The following is a 22,195-nucleotide window of genomic DNA, read 5'->3' on the forward strand; positions in this document are numbered from 1 at the left end:
TTCTCTCTCTCTCTCTCTCCTGATTTATACCGTCTCTCTCTCTCTCTCTCTCTCCTGATTTATACCGTCTCTCTCTCTCTCTCTCTCCTGATTTATACCGTCTCTCTCTCCTGATTTATACCGTCTCTCTCTCTCTCTCTCCTGATTTTATACCGTCTCTCTCTCTCTCTCTCCTGATTTATACCGTCTCTCTCTCTCTCTCTCCTGATTTATACCGTCTCTCTCTCTCTCTCCCACCCCAGGTTACAGTTCTGTCGTGGCGGAGACCCCGTCAGGAGCCTCCCAACCCAACATTGCCCAAATGCAGTGCGGCGAGACCCACTGCCACAGCCTGCCCCCTCAGTAATGTGTAAGTACCGAGCCCACCAGACCCGTCAGTGAGCCAGTGTTGGGGAGGGTGGCCCTGGGGTCCAGTGGGAGGGGTGGTGGGGTGGTTCGATGGCCAGTCGGACGAGTCATGGGTCGGGGATTCCAGAGCGGAGGAGGCCGTTCTGCCCATCGAGCCTGTGCTGGCTCTTTGAAAGATCTATCCAATCAGTCCCACTCCCCCCTGCTCTTTCCCCGTATCCCTGTATATTTCTCCCCTTTGATTATTTATCCGATTCCCCTTTTGAAAGTTATTATTGAATCTGCTCCCTTTCAGGCAGTGAATTCCAGATCAGAACAACTCGCTGCGTAAAAAAACATTCTCCTCATCTCCCCCCTCTGGCTCTTTTCCCGATCGCCTTAAATCCGTGCCCTCTGCTCACCGACCCTCCTGCCCACTGGAAACAGTCTCTCCTTATTTACTCTCTCAAAACCCCTTCATGATTTGAACCCCTCGATTAAATCTCCCCTTAACCTTCTCTGCTCTGAGGGGAACGACCCCAGATTCTCCAGTCTCTCCGCATCACTGAGGTCCCTCATCCCTGGGACCATTCTGGTAAATCTCCTCTGCACCCTCTCTAAGGCCCTCACATCTTTCCTAAAGAGCGGGGCCCAGAACTGGACCCAATTCTCCAGCTGGGTCTAACCCAGTGTTTTATAAAGGGTTTAGCATCACTCCCTTGCTTTTGTACTCTGTGCCTCTATTAATAAAGCCCAGGATCCCAGATACTTTTTTCACAGCCTTCTCAACCTGTCCTGCCACCTTCAAAGATTTGTGTACACACACCCCCAGGTCTCTCTGCTCCCGCACCCCCTTTAAAATTGTCCCATTTAGTTTATATTGCCTCTCCTCAATCTTCTACCAAAATGTATCACGTCACAATTCAACCGTTCCCCCAGCGAGTAGGGGGGTCAGTGCCCATGGGGACCCGTCCCCCAGCGAGGAGGGAGTCAGTGCCCGTGGGGACCCGTCCCCCAGCGAGGAGGGGGGTCAGTGCCATGGGGACCCGTCCCCCACCGAGGAGGGGGGTCAGTGCCCCATGGGGGACCCGTCCCCCAGCGAGGAGGTGGGGGGTCAGTGCCCGTGGGGACCCGTCCCCCAGCGAGGAGGGGGTCAGTGCCCGTGGGGACCCGTCCCCCAGCGAGGAGGAGGGTCAGTGCCCGTGGGGGACCTGTCCCCCAGCGAGGAGGGGGGTCAGTGCCCGTGGGGACCCGTCCCCCAGCGAGGAGGAGGGGGGGTCAGTGCCCGTGGGGGACCCGTCCCCCAGCGAGGAGGGAGGGGGTCAGTGCCCGTGGGGACCCGTCCCCCCACCGAGGAGGGGGGTCAGTGCCTGTGGGGACCCGTCCCCCAGCGAGGAGGAGGGGGGGTCAGTGCCCGTGGGGACCCCGTCCCCCAGCGAGGAGGGGGTCAGTGCCCGTGGGGACCTGTCCCCCAGCGAGGAGGGGGGGGTCAGCGCCCGTTGGGGACCCGTTCCCCAGCGAGGAGGGGGGGTCAGTGCCCCTGTTTCCCAGCGAGGGGTGGGGTAGTTTCCTGGTTGTGTTATTGGACCAGTGATCCAGATGGACTTTGCCCCTGGTTTGTTGCAAATGATTCCTGATCCCTCGTTTACTTCTCTCCCTCCTTCGCTGCCCAGGAACGAGAGCCCTGCACATCCCCCCCCTGGCAATGGGGAGTTTACAACACAACCCTGGGGCCAGTATTCCTCAGCCCAGCTCTCCGGCTCCCACCTTCGATGACCCAAAGCCTTCTCCGTTACTGGTCAACGGGCCAATTCACTACACCCAGCACGCAGGAACTGAAGGTGAGAGGGAGGGAGGGGGAAGGTGAGAGGGAGGGGGGAAGGTGAGAGGGAGGGGGAAGGTGAGAGGGAGGGGGAAGGTGAGAGGGAGGGGAAGGTGAGAGGGAGGGGGAAGGTGAGAGGGAGGGGGAAGGTGAGAGGGAGGGGGAAGGTGAGAGGGAGGGGGAAGGTGAGAGGGAGGGGGAAGGTGAGAGGGAGGGGGAAGGTGAGAGGGAGGGGGAAGGTGAGAGGGAGGGGGAAGGTGAGAGGGAGGGGAAGGTGAGAGGGAGGGGAAGGTGAGAGGGAGGGGGAAGGTGAGAGGGAGGGGGAAGGTGAGAGGGAGGGGGAAGGTGAGAGGGAGGGGGGGAGGTGAGAGGGAGGGGGGGAGGTGAGAGGGAGGGGGGGAGGTGGGAGGGGAGATGAGAGGGAGGGAGATGAGAGGGAGGGAGATGAGAGGGAGGGAGATGAGAGGGAGGGAGATGAGAGGGAGGGAGGGGGAAGGAGGGAGGGTGAAGGAGGGAGAAGGTGGGAGGGAAGGAGGGGGGAGGAGGAAAAGGGAGGCTGGAGGGAGAGAGGAGGGGGAGGTAGAGGAGGAGGATAAGGGGGAGGGAAGGAGAAGGAGGTAGAGGAGGAGGATAAGGGGGAGGGAAGGAGAAGGAGAAGGAGAAGGAACGGGAAGAGGAAGGGGGGAAGGCAAAAGGGGAGGGAGAGAAGGAGGGAGAGAAGGGGGGAAGGGAGAGGGGTACAAAGAGGGAGAGGAAGGAAGAAGAGGAGGGGGAAGGAGGAGGAGGGAGAGGCGAGAGGACCTGTGTTTTACGTGGAGGTGCGGCGTGGGAGGAGGGACGGAGGAGGGAGGTGAGAGGCGAGGGGAGGTGTGTTTTACGGGGAGGTGTGACGGGGAGTGGAGGAGGAGGGAGAGGCGAGGGGAGCTTGTGTTTTACGGGGAGGTGTGACGGGGAGTGGAGGGAGGGAGAGGCGAGGGGAGCTGTGTTTTACGGGAGGTGTGACGGGGAGTGGAGGAGAGGGAGAGGCGAGGGGAGCTGTGGTTTTACGGGGAGGTGTGACGGGGAGTGGAGGGAGGGAGAGGCGAGGGGAGCTGTGTTTTAAGGGGAGATGTGACGGGGAGTGGAGGGAGGGAGAGGCGAGGGGAGCTGTGTTTTACGGGGAGGTGTGACGGGAGTGGAGGGAGGGAGAGGCGAGGGGAGCTGTGTTTTACGGGGAGGTGTGACGGGGAGTGGAGGGAGAGGGAGAGGCGAGGGGAGCTGTGTTTTACAGGAGGTGTGACGGGGAGTGGAGGAGGGAGAGGCGAGGGAGCTGTGTTTTACGGGGAGGTGTGACGGGGAGTGGAGGAGGAGGGAGAGGCGAGGGAGCTGTGTTTTACGGGGAGGTGTGACGGGGAGTGGAGTGGAGGGTGAGGTGAGGGGAGCTGTGTTTTACGGGGAGGTTGTGACGCGGAGTGGAGGGAGAGGAGAGGCCGAGGGGAGCTGTGTTTTTACGGGGAGGTGTGACGGGGAGTGGAGGGAGGGAGAGGCGAGGGGAGCTGCGTTTTACGGGGAGGTGTGACGGGGAGTGGAGGGAGGGAGAGGCGAGGGGAGCTGTGTTTTACGGGGAGGTGTGACGCGGAGTGGAGGGAGGGAGAGGCGAGGGGAGCTGTGTTTTACGGGGAGGTGTGACGGGGAGTGGAGGGAGGGAGAGGCGAGGGGAGCTGCGTTTTACGGGGAGGTGTGACGGGGGAGTGGAGGGAGGGAGAGGCGAGGGGAGCTGTGTTTACGGGGAGGTGTGACGCGGAGTGGAGGAGGAGGGAGAGGCGAGGGGAGCTGTGTTTTACGGGGAGGTGTGACGGGGAGTGGAGGGAGAGGCGAGGGGAGCTGTGTTTTACGGGGGAGGTGTGACGCGGAGTGGAGGGAGGGAGAGGCGAGGGGAGCTGCGTTTTACGGGGAGGTGTGACGGGGAGTGGAGGAGGAGAGGCGAGGGGAGCTGTATTTTACGGGGAGGTGTGACGGGGAGTGGAGGGAGGGAGAGGCGAGGGGAGCTGTGTTTTACGGGGAGGTGTGACGGGGAGTGGAGGGAGGGTGAGGCGAGGGGAGCTGTGTTTTACGGGGAGGTGTGACGGGGAGTGGAGTGGAGGGAGAGGCGAGGGGAGCTGCGTTTTACGGGGAGGTGTGACGGGGAGTGGAGGAGGAGGGAGAGGCGAGGGAGCTGCGTTTTACGGGAGGTGTGACGGGGAGTGGAGTGGAGGGAGAGGCGAGGGGAGCTGTGTTTTACGGGGAGGTGTGACGGGGAGTGGAGGAGGAGGGAGAGGCGAGGGGAGCTGCGTTTTACGGGGAGGTGTGACGGGGAGTGGAGGGAGGGAGAGGCGAGGGGAGCTGTGTTTTACGGGAGGTGTGACGCGGAGTGGAGGGAGAGGGAGAGGCAAGGGGAGCTGTGTTTTACGGGGAGGTGTGACGGGGAGTGGAGGAGGAGGGAGAGGCGAGGGGAGCTGTGTTTTACGGGGAGGTGTGACGGGGAGTGGAGGGAGGGAGAGGCGAGGGGAGCTGTGTTTTACGGGGAGGTGTGACGGGGAGTGGAGGAGGAGGGAGAGGCGAGGGGAGCTGTGTTTTACGGGGAGGTGTGACGGGGAGTGGAGGAGGAGGGAGAGCGAGGGGAGCTGTGTTTTACGGGGAGGTGTGACGGGGAGTGGAGGGAGAGGCGAGGGAGCTGTGTTTTACGGGGAGGTGTGACGGGAGTGGAGGAGGAGGGAGAGGCGAGGGGAGCTGTGTTTTACGGGGAGGTGTGACGGGGAGTGGAGGAGAGGGAGAGGCGAGGGGAGCTGTGTTTTACGGGGAGGTGTGACGGGGAGTGGAGGGAGAGGCGAGGGGAGCTGTGTTTTACGGGGAGGTGTGACGGGGAGTGGAGGGAGGGAGAGGTGAGGGGAGCTGGGTTTTACGGGGAGGTGTGACGGGAGTGGAGGAGGAGGGAGAGGCGAGGGGAGCTGTGTTTTACGGGGAGGTGTGACGCGGAGTGAGGGAGGAGAGGCGAGGGGAGCTGTGTTTTACGGGGAGGTGTGACGGGGAGTGGAGGGAGGGAGAGGCGAGGGGGAGCTGTGTTTTACGGGGAGGTGTGACGGGGAGTGGAGGGAGAGGCGAGGGGAGCTGTGTTTTACGGGGAGGTGTGACGGGGAGTGGAGGAGGAGGGAGAGGCGAGGGGAGCTGTGTTTTACGGGGAGGTGTGACGGGGAGTGGAGGGAGGGAGAGGCGAGGGGAGCTGTGTTTTACGGGGAGGTGTGACGGGGAGTGGAGGGAGGAGGGAGGCGAGGGGAGCTGTGTTTTACGGGGAGGTGTGACGGGGAGTGGAGAGGGAGAGGCGAGGGGAGCTGTGTTTTACGGGGAGGTGTGACGGGGAGTGGAGGGAGGGAGAGGCGAGGGGAGCTGTGTTTTACGGGGAGGTGTGACGGGGAGTGGAGGAGGAGGGAGAGGCGAGGGGAGCTGTGTTTTACGCGGAGGTGTGACGGGGAGTGGAGGAGGAGGGAGAGGCGAGGGGAGCTGTGTTTTACGGGGAGGTGTGACGGGGAGTGGAGGAGAGGGAGAGGCGAGGGGAGCTGTGTTTTACGGGGAGGTGTGACGCGGAGTGGAGGGAGAGGCGAGGGAGCTGCGTTTTCCGGGAGGTGTGACGGGGATGGGAGGGAGGGAGAGGCGAGAGGAGCTGTGTTTTACGGGAGGTGTGACGGGGAGTGGAGGAGGAGGAGGAAGAGGCGAGGGGAGCTGTGTTTTACGGGAGGTGTGACGGGGAGTGGAGGGAGGGAGAGGCGAGGGGAGCTGTGTTTTACGGGGAGGTGTGACGGGGAGTGGAGGGAGGGAGAGGCGAGGGGAGCTGTGTTTTACGGGGAGGTGTGACGGGGAGTGGAGGGAGGGAGAGGCGAGGGGAGCTGTGTTTTACGGGGAGGTGTGACGGGGAGTGGAGGAGGAGGGAGAGGCGAGGGGAGCTGTGTTTTACGGGGAGGTGTGACGCGGAGTGGAGGGAGGGAGAGGCGAGGGGAGCTGTGTTTTACGGGGAGGTGTGACGGGGAGTGGAGTGGAGGGAGAGGCGAGGGGAACTGTGTTTTACGGGGAGGTGTGACGGGGGAGTGGAGGAGGAGGGAGAGGCGAGGGGAGCTGTGTTTTACGGGGAGGTGTGACGGGGAGTGGAGGGAGGGAGAGGCGAGGGGAGCTGTGTTTTACGGGGAGGTGTGACGGGGAGTGGAGGGAGGGAGAGGCGAGAGGAGCTGTGTTTTACGGGGAGGTGTGACGGGGAGTGGAGGGAGAGGCGAGGGGAGCTGTGTTTTACGGGGAGGTGTGACGGGGAGTGGAGGGAGAGGCGAGGGGAGCTGTGTTTTACGGGGAGGTGTGACGGGGAGTGGAGGGAGGGAGAGGCGAGGGGAGCTGTGTTTTACGGGGAGGTGTGACGGGGAGTGGAGGGAGAGGCGAGGGGAGCTGTGTTTTACGGGGAGGTGTGACGGGGAGTGGAGGAGGAGGGAGAGGCGAGGGGAGCTGTGTTTTACGGGGAGGTGTGACGGGGAGTGGAGGGAGGGAGAGGCGAGGGGAGCTGTGTTTTACGGGGAGGTGTGACGGGGAGTGGAGGGAGAGGCGAGGGGAGCTGTGTTTTACGGGGAGGTGTGACGGGGAGTGGAGTGGAGGGAGAGGCGAGGGGAGCTGTGTTTTACGGGGAGGTGTGACGCGGAGTGGAGTGGAGGGAGAGGCGAGGGGAGCTGTGTTTTACGGGGAGGTGTGACGGGGAGTGGAGGGAGAGGCGAGGGGAGCTGTGTTTTACGGGGAGGTGTGACGGGGAGTGGAGGGAGGGAGAGGCGAGGGGAGCTGTGTTTTACGGGGAGGTGTGACGGGGAGTGGAGGGAGGGAGAGGCGAGGGGAACTGCGTTTTACGGGGAGGTGTGACGGGGAGTGGAGGAGGAGGGAGAGGCGAGGGGAGCTGTGTTTTACGGGGAGGTGTGACGCGGAGTGGAGGGAGGGAGAGGCGAGGGGAGCTGTGTTTTACAGGGAGGTGTGACGGGGAGTGGAGGAGGAGGGAGAGGCGAGGGGAGCTGTGTTTTACGGGGAGGTGTGACGGGGAGTGGAGGGAGAGGCGAGGGGAGCTGTGTTTTACGGGGAGGTGTGACGGGGAGTGGAGGGAGAGGCGAGGGGAGCTGTGTTTTACGGGGAGGTGTGAGGCGGAGTGGAGGGAGAGGCGAGGGGAGCTGCGTTTTACGGGGAGGTGTGACGCGGAGTGGAGGGAGGGAGAGGCGAGGGGAGCTGTGTTTTACGGGGAGGTGTGACGGGGAGTGGAGGGAGGGAGAGGCGAGGGGAGCTGTGTTTTACGGGGAGGTGTGACGGGGAGTGGAGGAGGAGGGAGAGGCGAGAGGAGCTGTGTTTTACGGGGAGGTGTGACGGGGAGTGGAGGGAGATGGAGAGGCGAGGGGAGCTGTGTTTTACGGGGAGGTGTGACGGGGAGTGGAGGGAGAGTGAGGCGAGGGGAGCTGTGTTTTACGGGGAGGTGTAACGCGGAGTGGAGGAGGAGGGAGAGGCGAGGGGAGCTGTGTTTTACGGGGAGGTGTGACGCGGAGTGGAGGGAGGGAGAGGCGAGGGGAGCTGTGTTTTACGGGGAGGTGTGACGGGGAGTGGAGGAGGAGGGAGAGGCGAGGGGAGCTGTGTTTTACGGGGAGGTGTGACGGGGAGTGGAGGGAGGGAGAGGCGAGGGGAGCTGTGTTTTACGGGGAGGTGTGACGCGGAGTGGAGGAGGAGGAAGAGGCGAGGGGAGCTGTGTTTTACGGGGAGGTGTGACGCGGAGTGGAGGGAGGGAGAGGCGAGGGGAGCTGTGTTTTACGGGGAGGTGTGACGCGGAGTGGAGGGAGGGAGAGGCGAGGGGAGCTGTGTTTTACGGGGAGGTGTGACGGGGAGTGGAGGAGGAGGGTGAGGCGAGGGGAGCTGTGTTTTACGGGGAGGTGTGACGGGGAGTGGAGGGAGAGGCGAGGGGAGCTGTGTTTTACGGGGAGGTGTGACGGGGAGTGGAGGGAGGGAGAGGCGAGGGGAGCTGTGTTTTACGGGGAGGTGTGACGGGGAGTGGAGGGAGGGAGAGGCGAGGGGAGCTGTGTTTTACGGGGAGGTGTGACGGGGAGTGGAGGGAGAGTGAGGCGAGGGGAGCTGCGTTTTACGGGGAGGTGTGACGGGGAGTGGAGGGAGGGAGAGGCGAGGGGAGCTGTGTTTTACGGGGAGGTGTGACGGGGAGTGGAGGGAGGGAGAGGCGAGGGGAGCTGTGTTTTACGGGGAGGTGTGACGGGGAGTGGAGGAGGAGGGAGAGGCGAGAGGAGCTGCGTTTTACGGGGAGGTGTGACGCGGAGTGGAGGGAGAGGCGAGGGGAGCTGTGTTTTACGGGGAGGTGCGACGGGGAGTGGAGGGAGAGGCGAGGGGAGCTGTGTTTTACAGGGAGGTGTGACGCGGAGTGGAGGGAGGGAGAGGCAAGGGGAGCTGCGTTTTACGGGGAGGTGTGACGCGGAGTGGAGGGAGAGGCGAGGGGAGCTGTGTTTTACGGGGAGGTGTGACGGGGAGTGGAGGGAGGGAGAGGCGAGGGGAGCTGTGTTTTACGGGGAGGTGTGACGGGGAGTGGAGGGAGGGAGAGGCGAGGGGAGCTGTGTTTTACGGGGAGGTGTGACGGGGGAGTGGAGGGAGGGAGAGGCGAGGGGAGCTGTGTTTTACGGGGAGGTGTGACGCGGAGTGGAGGGAGAGGCGAGGGGAGCTGTGTTTTACGGGGAGGTGTGACGGGGAGTGGAGGAGGAGGGAGAGGCGAGGGGAGCTGTGTTTTACGGGGAGGTGTGACGGGGAGTGGAGGGAGGGAGAGGCGAGGGGAGCTGTGTTTTACGGGGAGGTGTGAGGCGGAGTGGAGGCAGGGAGAGGCGAGGGGAGCTGTGTTTTACGGGGAGGTGTGACGCGGAGTGGAGGGAGGGAGAGGCGAGGGGAGCTGTGTTTCACGGGGAGGTGTGACGGGGAGTGGAGGGAGGGAGAGGCGAGGGGAGCTGTGTTTTACGGGGAGGTGTGACGGGGAGTGGAGGAGGAGGGAGAGGCGAGGGGAGCTGTGTTTTACGGGGAGGTGTGACGGGGAGTGGAGGAGGAGGGAGAGGCGAGGGGAGCTGTGTTTTACGGGGAGGTGTGAGGCGGAGTGGAGGGAGGGAGAGGCGAGGGGAGCTGTGTTTTACGGGGAGGTGTGACGGGGAGTGGAGGGAGGAAGAGGCGAGGGGAGCTGTGTTTTACGGGGAGGTGTGACGGGGAGTGGAGGAGGAGGGAGAGGCGAGGGGAGCTGTGTTTTCCGGGGAGGTGTGACGGGGAGTGGAGGAGGAGGGAGAGGCGAGGGGAGCTGTGTTTTACGGGGAGGTGTGACGCGGAGTGGAGGAGGAGGGAGAGGCGAGGGGAGCTGTGTTTTACGCTGAGGTGTGACGGGGAGTGGAGTGGAGGGTGAGGCGAGGGGAGCTGCGTTTTCCGGGGAGGTGTGACGGGGAGTGGAGGGAGGGAGAGGCGAGGGGAGCTGTGTTTTACGGGGAGGTGTGACGGGGAGTGGAGGAGGAGGGTGAGGCGAGGGGAGCTGCGTTTTCCGGGGAGGTGTGACGGGGAGTGGAGGGAGGGAGAGGCGAGGGGAGCTGTGTTTTACGGGGAGGTGTGACGGGGAGTGGAGGGAGGGAGAGGCGAGGGGAGCTGTGTTTTACGGGGAGGTGTGACGGGGAGTGGAGTGGAGGGAGAGGCGAGGGGAGCTGTGTTTTACGGGGAGGTGTGACGCGGAGTGGAGGGTGAGGCGAGGGGAGCTGCGTTTTACGGGGAGGTGTGACGGGGAGTGGAGGGAGGGAGAGGCGAGGGGAGCTGTGTTTTACGGGGAGGTGTGACGGGGAGTGGAGGAGGGAGAGGCGAGGGGAGCTGCGTTTTACGGGGAGGTGTGACGGGGAGTGGAGGGAGAGGCGAGGGGAGCTGTGTTTTACGGGGAGGTGTGACGGGGAGTGGAGGGAGGGAGAGGCGAGGGGAGCTGTGTTTTACGGGGAGGTGTGACGGGGAGTGGAGGGAGAGGCGAGGGGAGCTGTGTTTTACGGGGAGGTGTGACGGGGGTGGAGGGAGGGAGAGGCGAGGGGAGCTGTGTTTTACGGGGAGGTGTGACGGGGAGTGGAGGGAGAGGCGAGGGGAGCTGTGTTTTACGGGGAGGTGTGACGGGGAGTGGAGGAGGAGGGAGAGGCGAGGGGAGCTGTGTTTTACGGGGAGGTGTGACGGGGAGTGGAGGAGGAGGGAGAGGCGAGGGGAGCTGTGTTTTACGGGGAGGTGTGACGGGGAGTGGAGGGAGGGAGAGGCGAGGGGAGCTGTGTTTTACGGGGAGGTGTGACGGGGAGTGGAGGAGGAGGGAGAGGCGAGGGGAGCTGTGTTTTACGGGGAGGTGTGACGGGGAGTGGAGGGAGAGGCGAGGGGAGCTGTGTTTTACGGGGAGGTGTGACGCGGAGTGGAGGGTGAGGCGAGGGGAGCTGCGTTTTACGGGGAGGTGTGACGGGGAGTGGAGGGAGGGAGAGGCGAGGGGAGCTGTGTTTTACGGGGAGGTGTGACGGGGAGTGGAGGAGGGAGAGGCGAGGGGAGCTGCGTTTTACGGGGAGGTGTGACGGGGAGTGGAGGGAGGGAGAGGCGAGGGGAGCTGTGTTTTACGGGGAGGTGTGACGGGGAGTGGAGGGAGAGGCGAGGGGAGCTGTGTTTTACGGGGAGGTGTGACGGGGAGTGGAGGGAGGGAGAGGCGAGGGGAGCTGTGTTTTACGGGGAGGTGTGACGGGGAGTGGAGGAGGAGGGAGAGGCGAGGGGAGCTGTGTTTTACGGGGAGGTGTGACGGGGAGTGGAGGGAGGGAGAGGCGAGGGGAGCTGTGTTTTACGGGGAGGTGTGACGGGGAGTGGAGGAGGAGGGTGAGGCGAGGGGAGCTGTGTTTTACGGGGAGGTGTGACGGGGAGTGGAGGGAGGGAGAGGCGAGGGGAGCTGTGTTTTACGGGGAGGTGTGACGCGGAGTGGAGGGAGGGAGAGGCGAGGGGAGCTGTGTTTTACGGGGAGGTGTGACGGGGAGTGGAGGGAGGGAGAGGCGAGGGGAGCTGTGTTTTACGGGGAGGTGTGACGGGGAGTGGAGTGGAGGGAGAGGCGAGGGGAGCTGTGTTTTACGGGGAGGTGTGACGCGGAGTGGAGGGAGGGAGAGGCGAGGGGAGCTGTGTTTTACGGGGAGGTGTGACGGGGAGTGGAGGAGGAGGGAGAGGCGAGGGGAGCTGTGTTTTACGGGGAGGTGTGACGGGGAGTGGAGGGAGGGAGAGGCGAGGGGAGCTGTGTTTTACGGGGAGGTGTGAGGCGGAGTGGAGGAGGAGGAGGAGGGAGAGGCGAGGGGAGCTGCGTTTTACGGGGAGGTGTGACGGGGAGTGGAGTGGAGGAGAGGCGAGGGGAGCTGTGTTTTACGGGGAGGTGTGACGGGGAGTGGAGGGAGGGAGAGGCGAGGGGAGCTGTGTTTTACGGGGAGGTGCGACGGGGAGTGGAGGGAGAGGCGAGGGGGAGCTGTGTTTTACGGGGAGGTGTGACGGGGAGTGGAGGAGGAGGGTGAGGCGAGGGGAGCTGTGTTTTACTGGGAGGTGTGACGGGGAGTGGAGGGAGGGAGAGGCGAGAGGAGCTGTGTTTTACGGGGAGCTGTGACGCGGAGTGGAGGGAGAGGCGAGGGGAGCTGTGTTTTACGGGGAGGTGTGACGGGGAGTGGAGGGAGGGAGAGGCGAGGGGAGCTGTGTTTTACGGGGAGGTGTGACGCGGAGTGGAGGGAGAGGCGAGGGGAGCTGTGTTTTACGGGGAGGTCTGACGGGGAGTGGAGGGAGGGAGAGGCGAGGGGAGCTGTGTTTTACGGGGAGGTGTGACGGGGAGTGGAGGGAGAGTGAGGCGAGGGGAGCTGTGTTTTACAGGGAGGTGTGACGGGGAGTGGAGGGAGGGAGAGGCGAGGGGAGCTGTGTTTTACGGGGAGGTGTGACGGGGAGTGGAGGGAGGGAGAGGCGAGGGGAGCTGTGTTTTACGGGGAGGTGTGACGGGGAGTGGAGGGAGAGGCGAGGGGAGCTGTGTTTTACGGGGAGTGTGACGGGGAGTGGAGGGAGAGGCGAGGGGAGCTGTGTTTTACGGGGAGGTGTGACGGGGAGTGGAGGGAGAGGCGAGGGGAGCTGTGTTTTACGGGGAGGTGTGACGGGGAGTGGAGGAGGAGGGAGAGGCGAGAGGAGCTGTGTTTTACGGGGAGGTGTGACGGGGAGTGGAGGGAGAGGGAGAGGCGAGGGGAGCTGTGTTTTACGGGGAGGTGTGACGGGGGAGTGGAGGGAGAGGGAGAGGCGAGGGGAGCTGTGTTTTACGGGGAGGTGTGACGGGGAGTGGAGGGAGGGAGAGGCGAGGGGAGCTGTGTTTTACGGGGAGGTGTGACGGGGAGTGGAGGAGGAGGGAGAGGCGAGGGGGAGCTGTGTTTTACGGGGAGGTGTGACGGGGAGTGGAGGAGGAGGGAGAGGCGAGGGGAGCTGTGTTTTACGGGGAGGTGTGACGGGGAGTGGAGGGAGGGAGAGGCGAGGGGAGCTGCGTTTTACGGGGGTCGGGGGGGAGAGGCTGAGCCCTGGGCGAGGGAGCGGGGAATGACCCCCGACACTGCCCAGGCTCGGTCTGGGGAAGTGTGCTCGGTGAGCAGACACAAATCATCTTCCTTCCTGACCTGCCCTCCCCTCTCTCTGTTCCAGGTCCAGGACACCCTCAGCTCACTCACTGCCGTGCTCGACCTGCTGCCCATGCCTCCCAGATTAGACAAACAAGCTTCTTCGCTGCATCTCACCGAGACAGGTAAAAAAAAAAATACCCCGGAGATTGGGGCAGAGAGTGCAGAGGGAGCTTTTCTCTGTATCTAACCCTGTACCTGCCCTGGGAGTGTTTGATGGGACAGTGTAGAGGGAGCTTTTCTCTGTATCTAACCCTGTACCTGCCCTGGGAGTGTTTGATGGGACAGTGCAGAGGGAGCTTTACTCTGTATCTCACCCTGTACCTGCCCTGGGAGTGTCTGATGGGACAGTGCAGAGGGAGCTTTACTCTGTATCTAACCCTGTACCTGCCCCTGGGAGTGTTTGATGGGACAGTGTGGAGGGAGCTTTACTCTGTATCTAACCCTGTACCTGCACTGGGAGTGTTTGATGGGACAGTGTAGAGGGAGCTTTTCTTCTGTATCTAACCCTGTACCTGCCCTGGGAGTGTTTGATGGGACAGTGTAGAGGGAGCTTTTCTCTGTATCTAACCCTGTACCTGCCCTGGGAGTGTTTGATGGGACAGTGCAGAGGGAGCTTTACTCTGTATCTCACCCTGTACCTGCCCTGGGAGTGTCTGATGGGACAGTGCAGAGGGAGCTTTACTCTGTATCTAAACCCTGTACCTGCCCCTGGGAGTGTTTGATGGGACAGTGTGGAGGGAGCTTTACTCTGTATCTAACCCTGTACCTGCACTGGGAGTGTTTGATGGGACAGTGCAGAGGGAGCTTTACTCTGTATCTAACCCTGTACCTGCCCTGGGAGTGTTTGACGGGACAGTGTAGAGGGAGCTTTACTCTGTATCTCACCCTGTACCTGTCCCTGGGACTGTTTGATGGGACAGTGTGGAGGGAGCTTTACTCTGTATCTAACCCTGTACCTGACCCTGGGAGTGTTTGATGGGACAGTGCAGAGGGAGCTTTACTCTGTATCTCACCCTGTATCTGTCCCTGGGAGTGTTTGATGGGACAGTGTCGAGGGAGCTTTACTCTGTATCTAACCCTGTACCTGCCCTGGGAGTGTTTGATGGGACAGTGTAGAGGGAGCTTTACTCTGTATCTCACCCTGTACCTGCCCTGGGAGTGTCTGATGGGACAGTGTAGAGGAGCTTTACTCTGTATCTAACCCTGTACCTGCCCTGGGAGTTTTTGATGGGACAGTGTAGAGGGAGCTTTACTCTTGTATCTAACCCTGTCCCTGCCCCTGGGAGTGTTTGATGGGACAGTGTGGAGGGAGCTTTACTCTGTATCTCACCCTGTACCTGCCCTGGGAGTGTTTGATGGGACAGTGTGGAGGGAGCTTTACTCTGTATCTCACCCTGTACCTGCCCTGGGAGTGTTTGATGGGACAGTGTAGAGGGAGCTTTACTCTGTATCTCACCCTGTACCTGCCCTGGGAGTGTTTGATGGGACAGTGTAGAGGGAGCATTACTCTGTATCTAACGCTGTCCCTGCCCCTGGGAGTGTTTGACGGGACAGTGTAGAGGGAGCTTTACTCTGTATCTCACCCTGTACCTGCCCTGGGAGTGTTTGATGGGACAGTGTGGAGGGAGCTTTACTCTGTATCTAACCCTGTACCTGCCCTGGGAGTGTTTGATGGGACAGTGTAGAGGGAGCTTTACTCTGTATCTCACCCTGTACCTGCCCTGGGAGTGTTTGATGGGACAGTGTGGAGGGAGCTTTACTCTGTATCTAACCCTGTACCTGCCCTGGGAGTGTTTGATGGGACAGTGTCGAGGGAGCTTTACTCTGTATCTAACCCTGTACCTGCCCTGGGAGTGTTTGATGGGACAGTGTAGAGGGAGCTTTACTCTGTATTTCACCCTGTACCTGCCCTGGGAGTGTTTGATGGGACAGTGTAGAGGGAGCATTACTCTGTATCTAACCCTGTCCCTGCCCCTGGGAGTGTTTGATGGGACAGTGTCGAGGGAGCTTTACTCTGTATCTCACCCTGTACCTGCCCTGGGAGTGTTTGATGGGACAGTGTAGAGGGAGCTTTACTCTGTATCTAACCCTGTACCTGCCCTGGGAGTGTTTGATGGGACAGTGTCGAGGGAGCTTTACTCTGTATCTAACCCTGTACCTGCCCTGGGAGTGTTTGATGGGACAGTGTAGAGGGAGCATTACTCTGTATCTAACCCTGTCCCTGCCCCTGGGAGTGTTTGATGGGACAGTGTAGAGGGAGCTTTACTCTGTATCCCCTGTACCTGCCCTGGGAGTGTTTGATGGGACAGTGTGGAGGGAGCTTTACTCTGTATCTAACCCTGTACCTGCCCTGGGAGTGTTTGATGGGACAGTGTAGAGGGAGCTTTACTCTGTATCTAACCCTGTACCTGCCCTGGGAGTGTTTGATGGGACAGTGTCGAGGGAGCTTTACTCTGTATCTAACCCTGTACCTGCCCTGGGAGTGTTTGATGGGACAGTGTAGAGGGAGCTTTACTCTGTATCTAACCCTGTACCTGCCCTGGGAGTGTTTGATGGGACAGTGTAGAGGGAGCTTTACTCTGTATCTAACCCTGTACCTGCCCTGGGAGTGTTTGACGGGACAGTGTGGAGGGAGCTTTACTCTGTATCTCACCCTGGACCTGCCCTGGGAGTGTTTGATGGGACAGTGTAGAGGGAGCTTTACTCTGTATCTAACCCTGTACCTGCCCTGGGAGTGTTTGATGGGACAGTGGAGAGGGAGCTTTACTCTGTATCTAACCCTGTACCTGCCCTGGGAGTGTTTGATGGGACAGTGCAGAGGGAGTATTACTCTGTATCTAACCCTGTACCTGCCCTGGGAGTGTTTGATGGGACAGTGTCGAGGGAGCTTTATTCTGTATCTAACCCTGTACCTGCCCCGGGAGTGTTTGATGGGACGGTGCAGAGGGAGCTTTACTCTGTATCTAACCCTGTACCTACCCCTGGGAGTGTTTGACGGGACAGTGTAGAGGGAGCTTTACTCTGTATCTAACCCTGTACCTGCCCCTGGGAGTGTTTGATGGGACAGTGCAGAGGGAGCTTTACTCTGTATCTAACCCTGTACCTGCCCCTGGGAGTGTTTGACGGGACAGTGTGGAGGGAGCTTTACTCTGTATCTAACCCTGTACCTGCCCTGGGAGTGTTTGATGGGACAGTGTAGAGGGAGCTTTACTCTGTATCTAACCCTGTACCTGCCCCTGGGAGTGTTTGACGGGACAGTGTAGAGGGAGCTTTACTCTGTATCTAACCCTGTACCTGCCCTGGGAGTGTTTGATGGGACTGTGTGGAGGGAGCTTTACTCTGTATCTAACCCTGTACCTGCCCTGGGAGTGTTTGATGGGACAGTGTAGAGGGAGCTTTACTCTGTATCTAACCCTGTACCTGCCCTGGGAGTGTTTGATGGGACAGTGTAGAGGGAGCTTTACTCTGTATCTAACCCTGTACCTGCCCCTGGGAGTGTTTGATGGGACAGTGTAGAGGGAGCTTTACTCTGTATCTAACCCTGTACCTGACCCTGGGAGTGTTTGATGGGACAGTGTAGAGGGAGCTTTACTCTGTATCTAACCCTGTACCTGACCCTGGGAGTGTTTGATGGGACAGTGTAGAGGGAGTATTACTGACCCCCTCTCTCTCTCTTTCCCCCCCCACAGATATCTTCAGTTGCAGCTCCACACAGACGACCACAGTTCAGATTGCCACGCTGCGATTGACGGAGGTGACGGTGCAGCCCTCGCTGGGCGTCTGTCCCCTCGGGCCCATCTCCCTCTCCAAGGACCAGTCCTACCAGCAGGCCATGGTAGAAGCTGCATGGCAACACATGCCCCACCCGTCGGACTCTGAGAGGATTCGGTGAGTCTGGTCCTGGCCCTTCTGCCCATCGTCCCGCGTCTCACCCACAACCCGCACTCCCCGCGGGGGAGCCAGCGCTGAGGGAGCGCCGCACTGTCGGAGGGAGATGGATATACTCTAGGACTCGAGCCCCATAATCCAGGCCCACACTCCCCCGGTGCCAGTACTGAGGGAGTGCCGCACTGTCGGAGGGAGATGGATATACTCTCGGGCTCGAGCCCCATAATCCAGGCCCACACTCCCCCGGTCCCAGTACTGAGGGAGTGCTGCACTGTCGGAGGGAGATGGATATACTCTCGGGCTCGAGCCCCATAATCCAGGCCCACACTCCCCCGGTCCCAGTACTGAGGGAGTGCCGCACCGTCGGAGGTAGATGGATATACTCCGGGACTCGAGCCCCGTGATCCAGGCCCGCCCTCCCCCCCGGTGCCAGTCCGGGTGCGCGTGTGAGAGGGGCGCGGAGGTCGCTCTCGCGAGGGTGCCGCCTCCCACAGTCGAATATCCCGCTCGCGCCCCGGAGTGTGACGGGCGTTTCTTTTCTCTCGTGCAGGCAGTACATCCCCAGGAATCTGTGCCCGACTCCCGTCTATCATCACCAGCTGCCATCGCCCCACTGCGACTCGGTCGACTTTTACCAGAGGCTGTCGACGGAGACGCTGTTTTTTATCTTCTATTATTTAGAGGTAGGTTCGGTGGGGGGGTCGACCGGGGCGTCGGGGTTTGGCGGGAGGGCTGACAGCGTCCGGCACGGGATCGCGACACACGGTGGGCTCGACCCCTCCTCCCGTCCTGAGCAGGAATCTCCGGATCGGCACCCGATGGGGAGCGGGGAGGGGGTCGGTGATTTGCGTGGGATGGATCCCCTCCGCGCTGCGAACTCGAGTCGAATCTGGAGCTTCTCCCTCGTTGCGTTCTGGCCGCGCCTCGTCTGTCAGCTCCGTCCTCACCGTCAGCTCTCTTTTTCACCCCCCCTCAACCCCCCACCTCTTCCCTTTCTCCCCACGCAGGGAACCAAAGCGCAGTATCTGGCAGCAAAGGCACTGAAGAAACAGTCCTGGAGGTTTCACACCAAGTACATGATGTGGTTCCAGAGGCACGAGGAGCCGAAAACCATCACTGACGAGTTCGAGCAGGTACAGGGTCAGATACAGAGTAAAGCTCCCTCTACACTGTCCCGTCAAACACTCCCAGGGCAGGTACAGGGTTAGATACAGAGTAAAGCTCCCTCTACACTGTCCCGTCAAACACTCCCAGGGCAGGTACAGGGTTAGATACAGAGTAAAGCTCCCTCTACACTGTCCCGTCAAACACTCCCAGGGCAGGTACAGGGTTAGATACAGAGTAAAGCTCCCTCTACACTGTCCCATCAAACACTCCCAGGGACAGGTACAGGGTTAGATACAGAGTAAAGCTCCCTCTACACTGTCCCGTCAAACACTCCCAGGGGCAGGTACAGGGTTAGATACAGAGTAAAGCTCCCTCTACACTGTCCCATCAAACACTCCCAGAGCAGGTGCAGGGTTAGATACAGAGTAAAGCTCCCTCTGGACTGTCCCGTCAAACACTCCCAGGGCAGGTACAGGGTTAGATACAGAGTAAAGCTCCCTCTACACTGTCCCGTCAAACACTCCCAGGGTCAGGTACAGGGTTAGATACAGAGTAAAGCTCCCTCTACACTGTCCCATCAAACACTCCCAGGGTCAGGTACAGGGTTAGATACAGAGTAAAGCTCCCTCTACACTGTCCCATCAAACACTCCCATGGCAGGTACAGGGTTAGATACAGAGTAAAGCTCCCTCTACACTGTCCCGTCAAACACTCCCAGGGCAGGTACAGGGTTAGATACAGAGTAAAGCTCCCTCTACACTGTCCCGTCAAACACTCCCAGGGCAGGTACAGGGTTAGATACAGAGTAAAGCTCCCTCTACACTGTCCCATCAAACACTCCCAGGGCAGGTACAGGGTTAGATACAGAGTAAAGCTCCCTCTACACTGTCCCATCAAACACTCCCAGGGCAGGTACAGGGTTAGATACAGAGTAAAGCTCCCTCTACACTGTCCCATCAAACACTCCCAGGGCAGGTACAGGGTTAGATACAGAGTAAAGCTCCCTCTACACTGTCCCGTCAAACACTCCCAGGGCAGGTACAGGGTTAGATACAGAGTAAAGCTCCCTCTACACTGTCCCATCAAACACTCCCAGGGCAGGTACAGGGTTAGGATACAGAGTAAAGCTCCCTCTACACTGTCCCATCAAACACTCCCAGGGGCAGGTACAGGGTTAGATACAGAGTAAAGCTCCCTCTACACTGTCCCGTCAAACACTCCCAGGGGCAGGTACAGGGTTAGATACAGAGTAAAGCTCCCTCTACACTGTCCCGTCAAACACTCCAAGGGGCAGGTACAGGGTTAGATACAGAGTAAAGCTCCCTCCACACTGTCCCGTCAAACACACCCAGGGCAGGTACAGGGTTAGATACAGAGTAAAGCTCCCTCTACACTGTCCCATCAAACACTCCCAGGGCAGGTACAGGGTTAGATACAGAGTAAAGCTCCCTCTACACTGTCCCATCAAACACTCCCAGGGCAGGTACAGGGTTAGATACAGAGTAAAGCTCCCTCTACACTGTCCCATCAAACTCTCCCAGGGCAGGTACAGGGTTAGATACAGAGTAAAGCTCCCTCTGCACTGTCCCATCAAACACTCCCAGGGCAGGTACAGGGTTAGATACAGAGTAAAGCTCCCTCTACACTGTCCCATCAAACACTCCCAGGGCAGGTACAGGGTTAGATACAGAGTAAAGCTCCCTCTACACTGTCCCATCAAACACTCCCAGGGGCAGGTACAGGGTTAGATACAGAGTAAAGCTCCCTCTACACTGTCCCATCAAACACTCCCAGGGCAGGTACAGGGTTAGATACAGAGTAAAGCTCCCTCTACACTGTCCCATCAAACACTCCCAGGGACAGGTACAGGGTTAGATACAGAGTAAAGCTCCCTCTACACTGTCCCGTCAAACACTCCCAGGGCAGGTACAGGGTTAGATACAGAGTAAAGCTCCCTCTACACTGTCCCATCAAACACTCCCAGGGCAGGTACAGGGTTAGATACAGAGTAAAGCTCCCTCTACACCGTCCCATCAAACACTCCCAGGGTCAGGTACAGGGTTAGATACAGAGTAAAGCTCCCTCTCCACTGTCCCATCAAACACTCCCAGGGCAGGTACAGGGTGAGATACAGAGTAAAGCTCCCTCGACACTGTCCCATCAAACACTCCCAGGGCAGGTACAGGGTTAGATACAGAGTAAAGCTCCCTCTACACTGTCCCATCAAACACTCCCAGGGCAGGTACAGGGTTAGATACAGAGTAAAGCTCCCTCTACACTGTCCCATCAAACACTCCCAGGGCAGGTACAGGGTTAGATACAGAGTAAAGCTCCCTCTACACCGTCCCATCAAACACTCCCAGGGACAGGTACAGGGTTAGATACAGAGTAAAGCTCCCTCTACACTGTCCCATCAAACATTCCCAGGGCAGGTACAGGGTAAGATACAGAGTAAAGCTCCCTCTACACTGTCCCATCAAACACTCCCAGGGCAGGTACAGGGTTAGATACAGAGTAAAGCTCCCTCTACACTGTCCCATCAAACACTCCCAGGGCAGGTACAGGGTTAGATACAGAGTAAAGCTCCCTCTACACTGTCCCATCAAACACTCCCAGGGGCAGGTACAGGGTTAGATACAGAGTAAAGCTCCCTCTACACTGTCCCATCAAACACTCCCAGGGCAGGTACAGGGTTAGATACAGAGTAAAGCTCCCTCTACACTGTCCCATCAAACACTCCCAGGGACAGGTACAGGGTTAGATACAGAGTAAAGCTCCCTCTACACTGTCCCGTCAAACACTCCCAGGGCAGGTACAGGGTTAGATACAGAGTAAAGCTCCCTCTACACTGTCCCATCAAACACTCCCAGGGCAGGTACAGGGTTAGATACAGAGTAAAGCTCCCTCTACACCGTCCCATCAAACACTCCCAGGGTCAGGTACAGGGTTAGATACAGAGTAAAGCTCCCTCTCCACTGTCCCATCAAACACTCCCAGGGCAGGTACAGGGTGAGATACAGAGTAAAGCTCCCTCGACACTGTCCCATCAAACACTCCCAGGGCAGGTACAGGGTTAGATACAGAGTAAAGCTCCCTCTACACTGTCCCATCAAACACTCCCAGGGCAGGTACAGGGTTAGATACAGAGTAAAGCTCCCTCTACACTGTCCCATCAAACACTCCCAGGGCAGGTACAGGGTTAGATACAGAGTAAAGCTCCCTCTACACCGTCCCATCAAACACTCCCAGGGACAGGTACAGGGTTAGATACAGAGTAAAGCTCCCTCTACACTGTCCCATCAAACATTCCCAGGGCAGGTACAGGGTAAGATACAGAGTAAAGCTCCCTCTACACTGTCCCATCAAACACTCCCAGGGCAGGTACAGGGTTAGATACAGAGTAAAGCTCCCTCTACACTGTCCCATCAAACACTCCCAGGGCAGGTACAGGGTTAGACACAGAGTGAAGCTCCCTCCACACTGACGTCCTCGTTCTCTCCTTCCCCAGGGGACGTACATCTACTTCGATTACGAGAAGTGGGGCCAGAGAAAGAAGGAAGGTTTCACCTTCGAGTATCGCTACCTGGAGGACCGAGACCTGCAGTGACCTTCCACGCACGGGGAGGAGAGGGAGAGGGAGAGAGAGAGAGACGAGCAGCCCTCCCTCCTCCCAGCTCCCCGTCTCCCTCTCCCTCCCTCCCTGTCGCAGGCTGCCTGGGACTCCGGACACTTCAGCCCTCCCCTGTCCACCCCGTGCGGGCGGCTGGGAGCAGCAGCGGTCTGTGAAGCCCCCCCCGGTTGATTGGATCGGCCGGCCGGAGGGAGATTTTTTTGAAGTGGGATCGCGGACAATGTCCCGAGTTGTTTGTGGAGCCCCGGTGACGGCTGATTTTGTACCCGGCCCCCGCTCTCCCCCCGGGGGCCCCGTCCCACCCACACCCGCCCTGTCCGTGTCTCCGCTCTCCCGACCCAATCCTCTGCCCAGCGTCTCCCATCGCTCCCCACCCCACCCCTGTCCATTAAGGTATCTGTTCTCTCCTCTGTCCCTCCCTCTCTCTTCTGTGTCCTCCCCCCTCCCTCTCTCTCTCCCCCTCTCTGTCCCCCCTCCTCCCTCTCTCTCTCTCCCCCCTCCTCCCTCTCTCTCTCTCCGCCTCCCTCTCTCTCTCCCCCCGCCTCCCTCTCTCTCTCCCCCCCCCTCCCTCTTCCCCCCTCCCTCTTCCCCCCTCCCTCTTCCCCCCTCCCTCTTCCCCCCTCTCCCTCTTCCCCCCCCTCCCTCTTCCCCCCCTCCCTCTTCCCCCCCTCCCTCTTCCCCCCCTATCTCTCCCTCTCTTCC

The 22,195-nt window shown here is 60.1% G+C and overlaps 1 protein-coding gene across 1 annotated transcript; it reads left to right on the forward strand.

Moving 5' to 3' along the window:
* Positions 1–2,037: 2,037 nt before the first annotated feature.
* On the forward strand, positions 2,038–22,195 carry LOC137308635 (CCR4-NOT transcription complex subunit 3-like). The gene is made up of 6 exons (XM_067977239.1): positions 2,038–2,168; positions 12,890–12,989; positions 16,557–16,755; positions 17,306–17,438; positions 17,763–17,888; positions 21,371–22,195. Exons 1-6 carry the CDS (start codon positions 2,100–2,102, stop codon positions 21,467–21,469), a joined length of 726 nt encoding a protein of 241 aa, XP_067833340.1. The 5' UTR covers positions 2,038–2,099; the 3' UTR covers positions 21,470–22,195.

The sequence above is a fragment of the Heptranchias perlo genome, unplaced genomic scaffold, assembly GCF_035084215.1.
Source record: "Heptranchias perlo isolate sHepPer1 unplaced genomic scaffold, sHepPer1.hap1 HAP1_SCAFFOLD_1344, whole genome shotgun sequence".
Classification (NCBI taxonomy): Eukaryota; Metazoa; Chordata; class Chondrichthyes; order Hexanchiformes; family Hexanchidae; genus Heptranchias; species Heptranchias perlo.

Coding starts and splice junctions, on each gene's coding strand:
- LOC137308635 (XM_067977239.1), top strand. CDS start 2,100: ATGACCCAAAGCCTTCTCCGTTACTGGTCAACGGGCCAATTCACTACA. Junction 16,756..17,305: donor TCGGACTCTGAGAGGATTCG/GTGAGTCTGGTC, acceptor TCTCTCGTGCAG/GCAGTACATCCCCAGGAATC. Junction 17,439..17,762: donor TTATCTTCTATTATTTAGAG/GTAGGTTCGGTG, acceptor CTCCCCACGCAG/GGAACCAAAGCGCAGTATCT.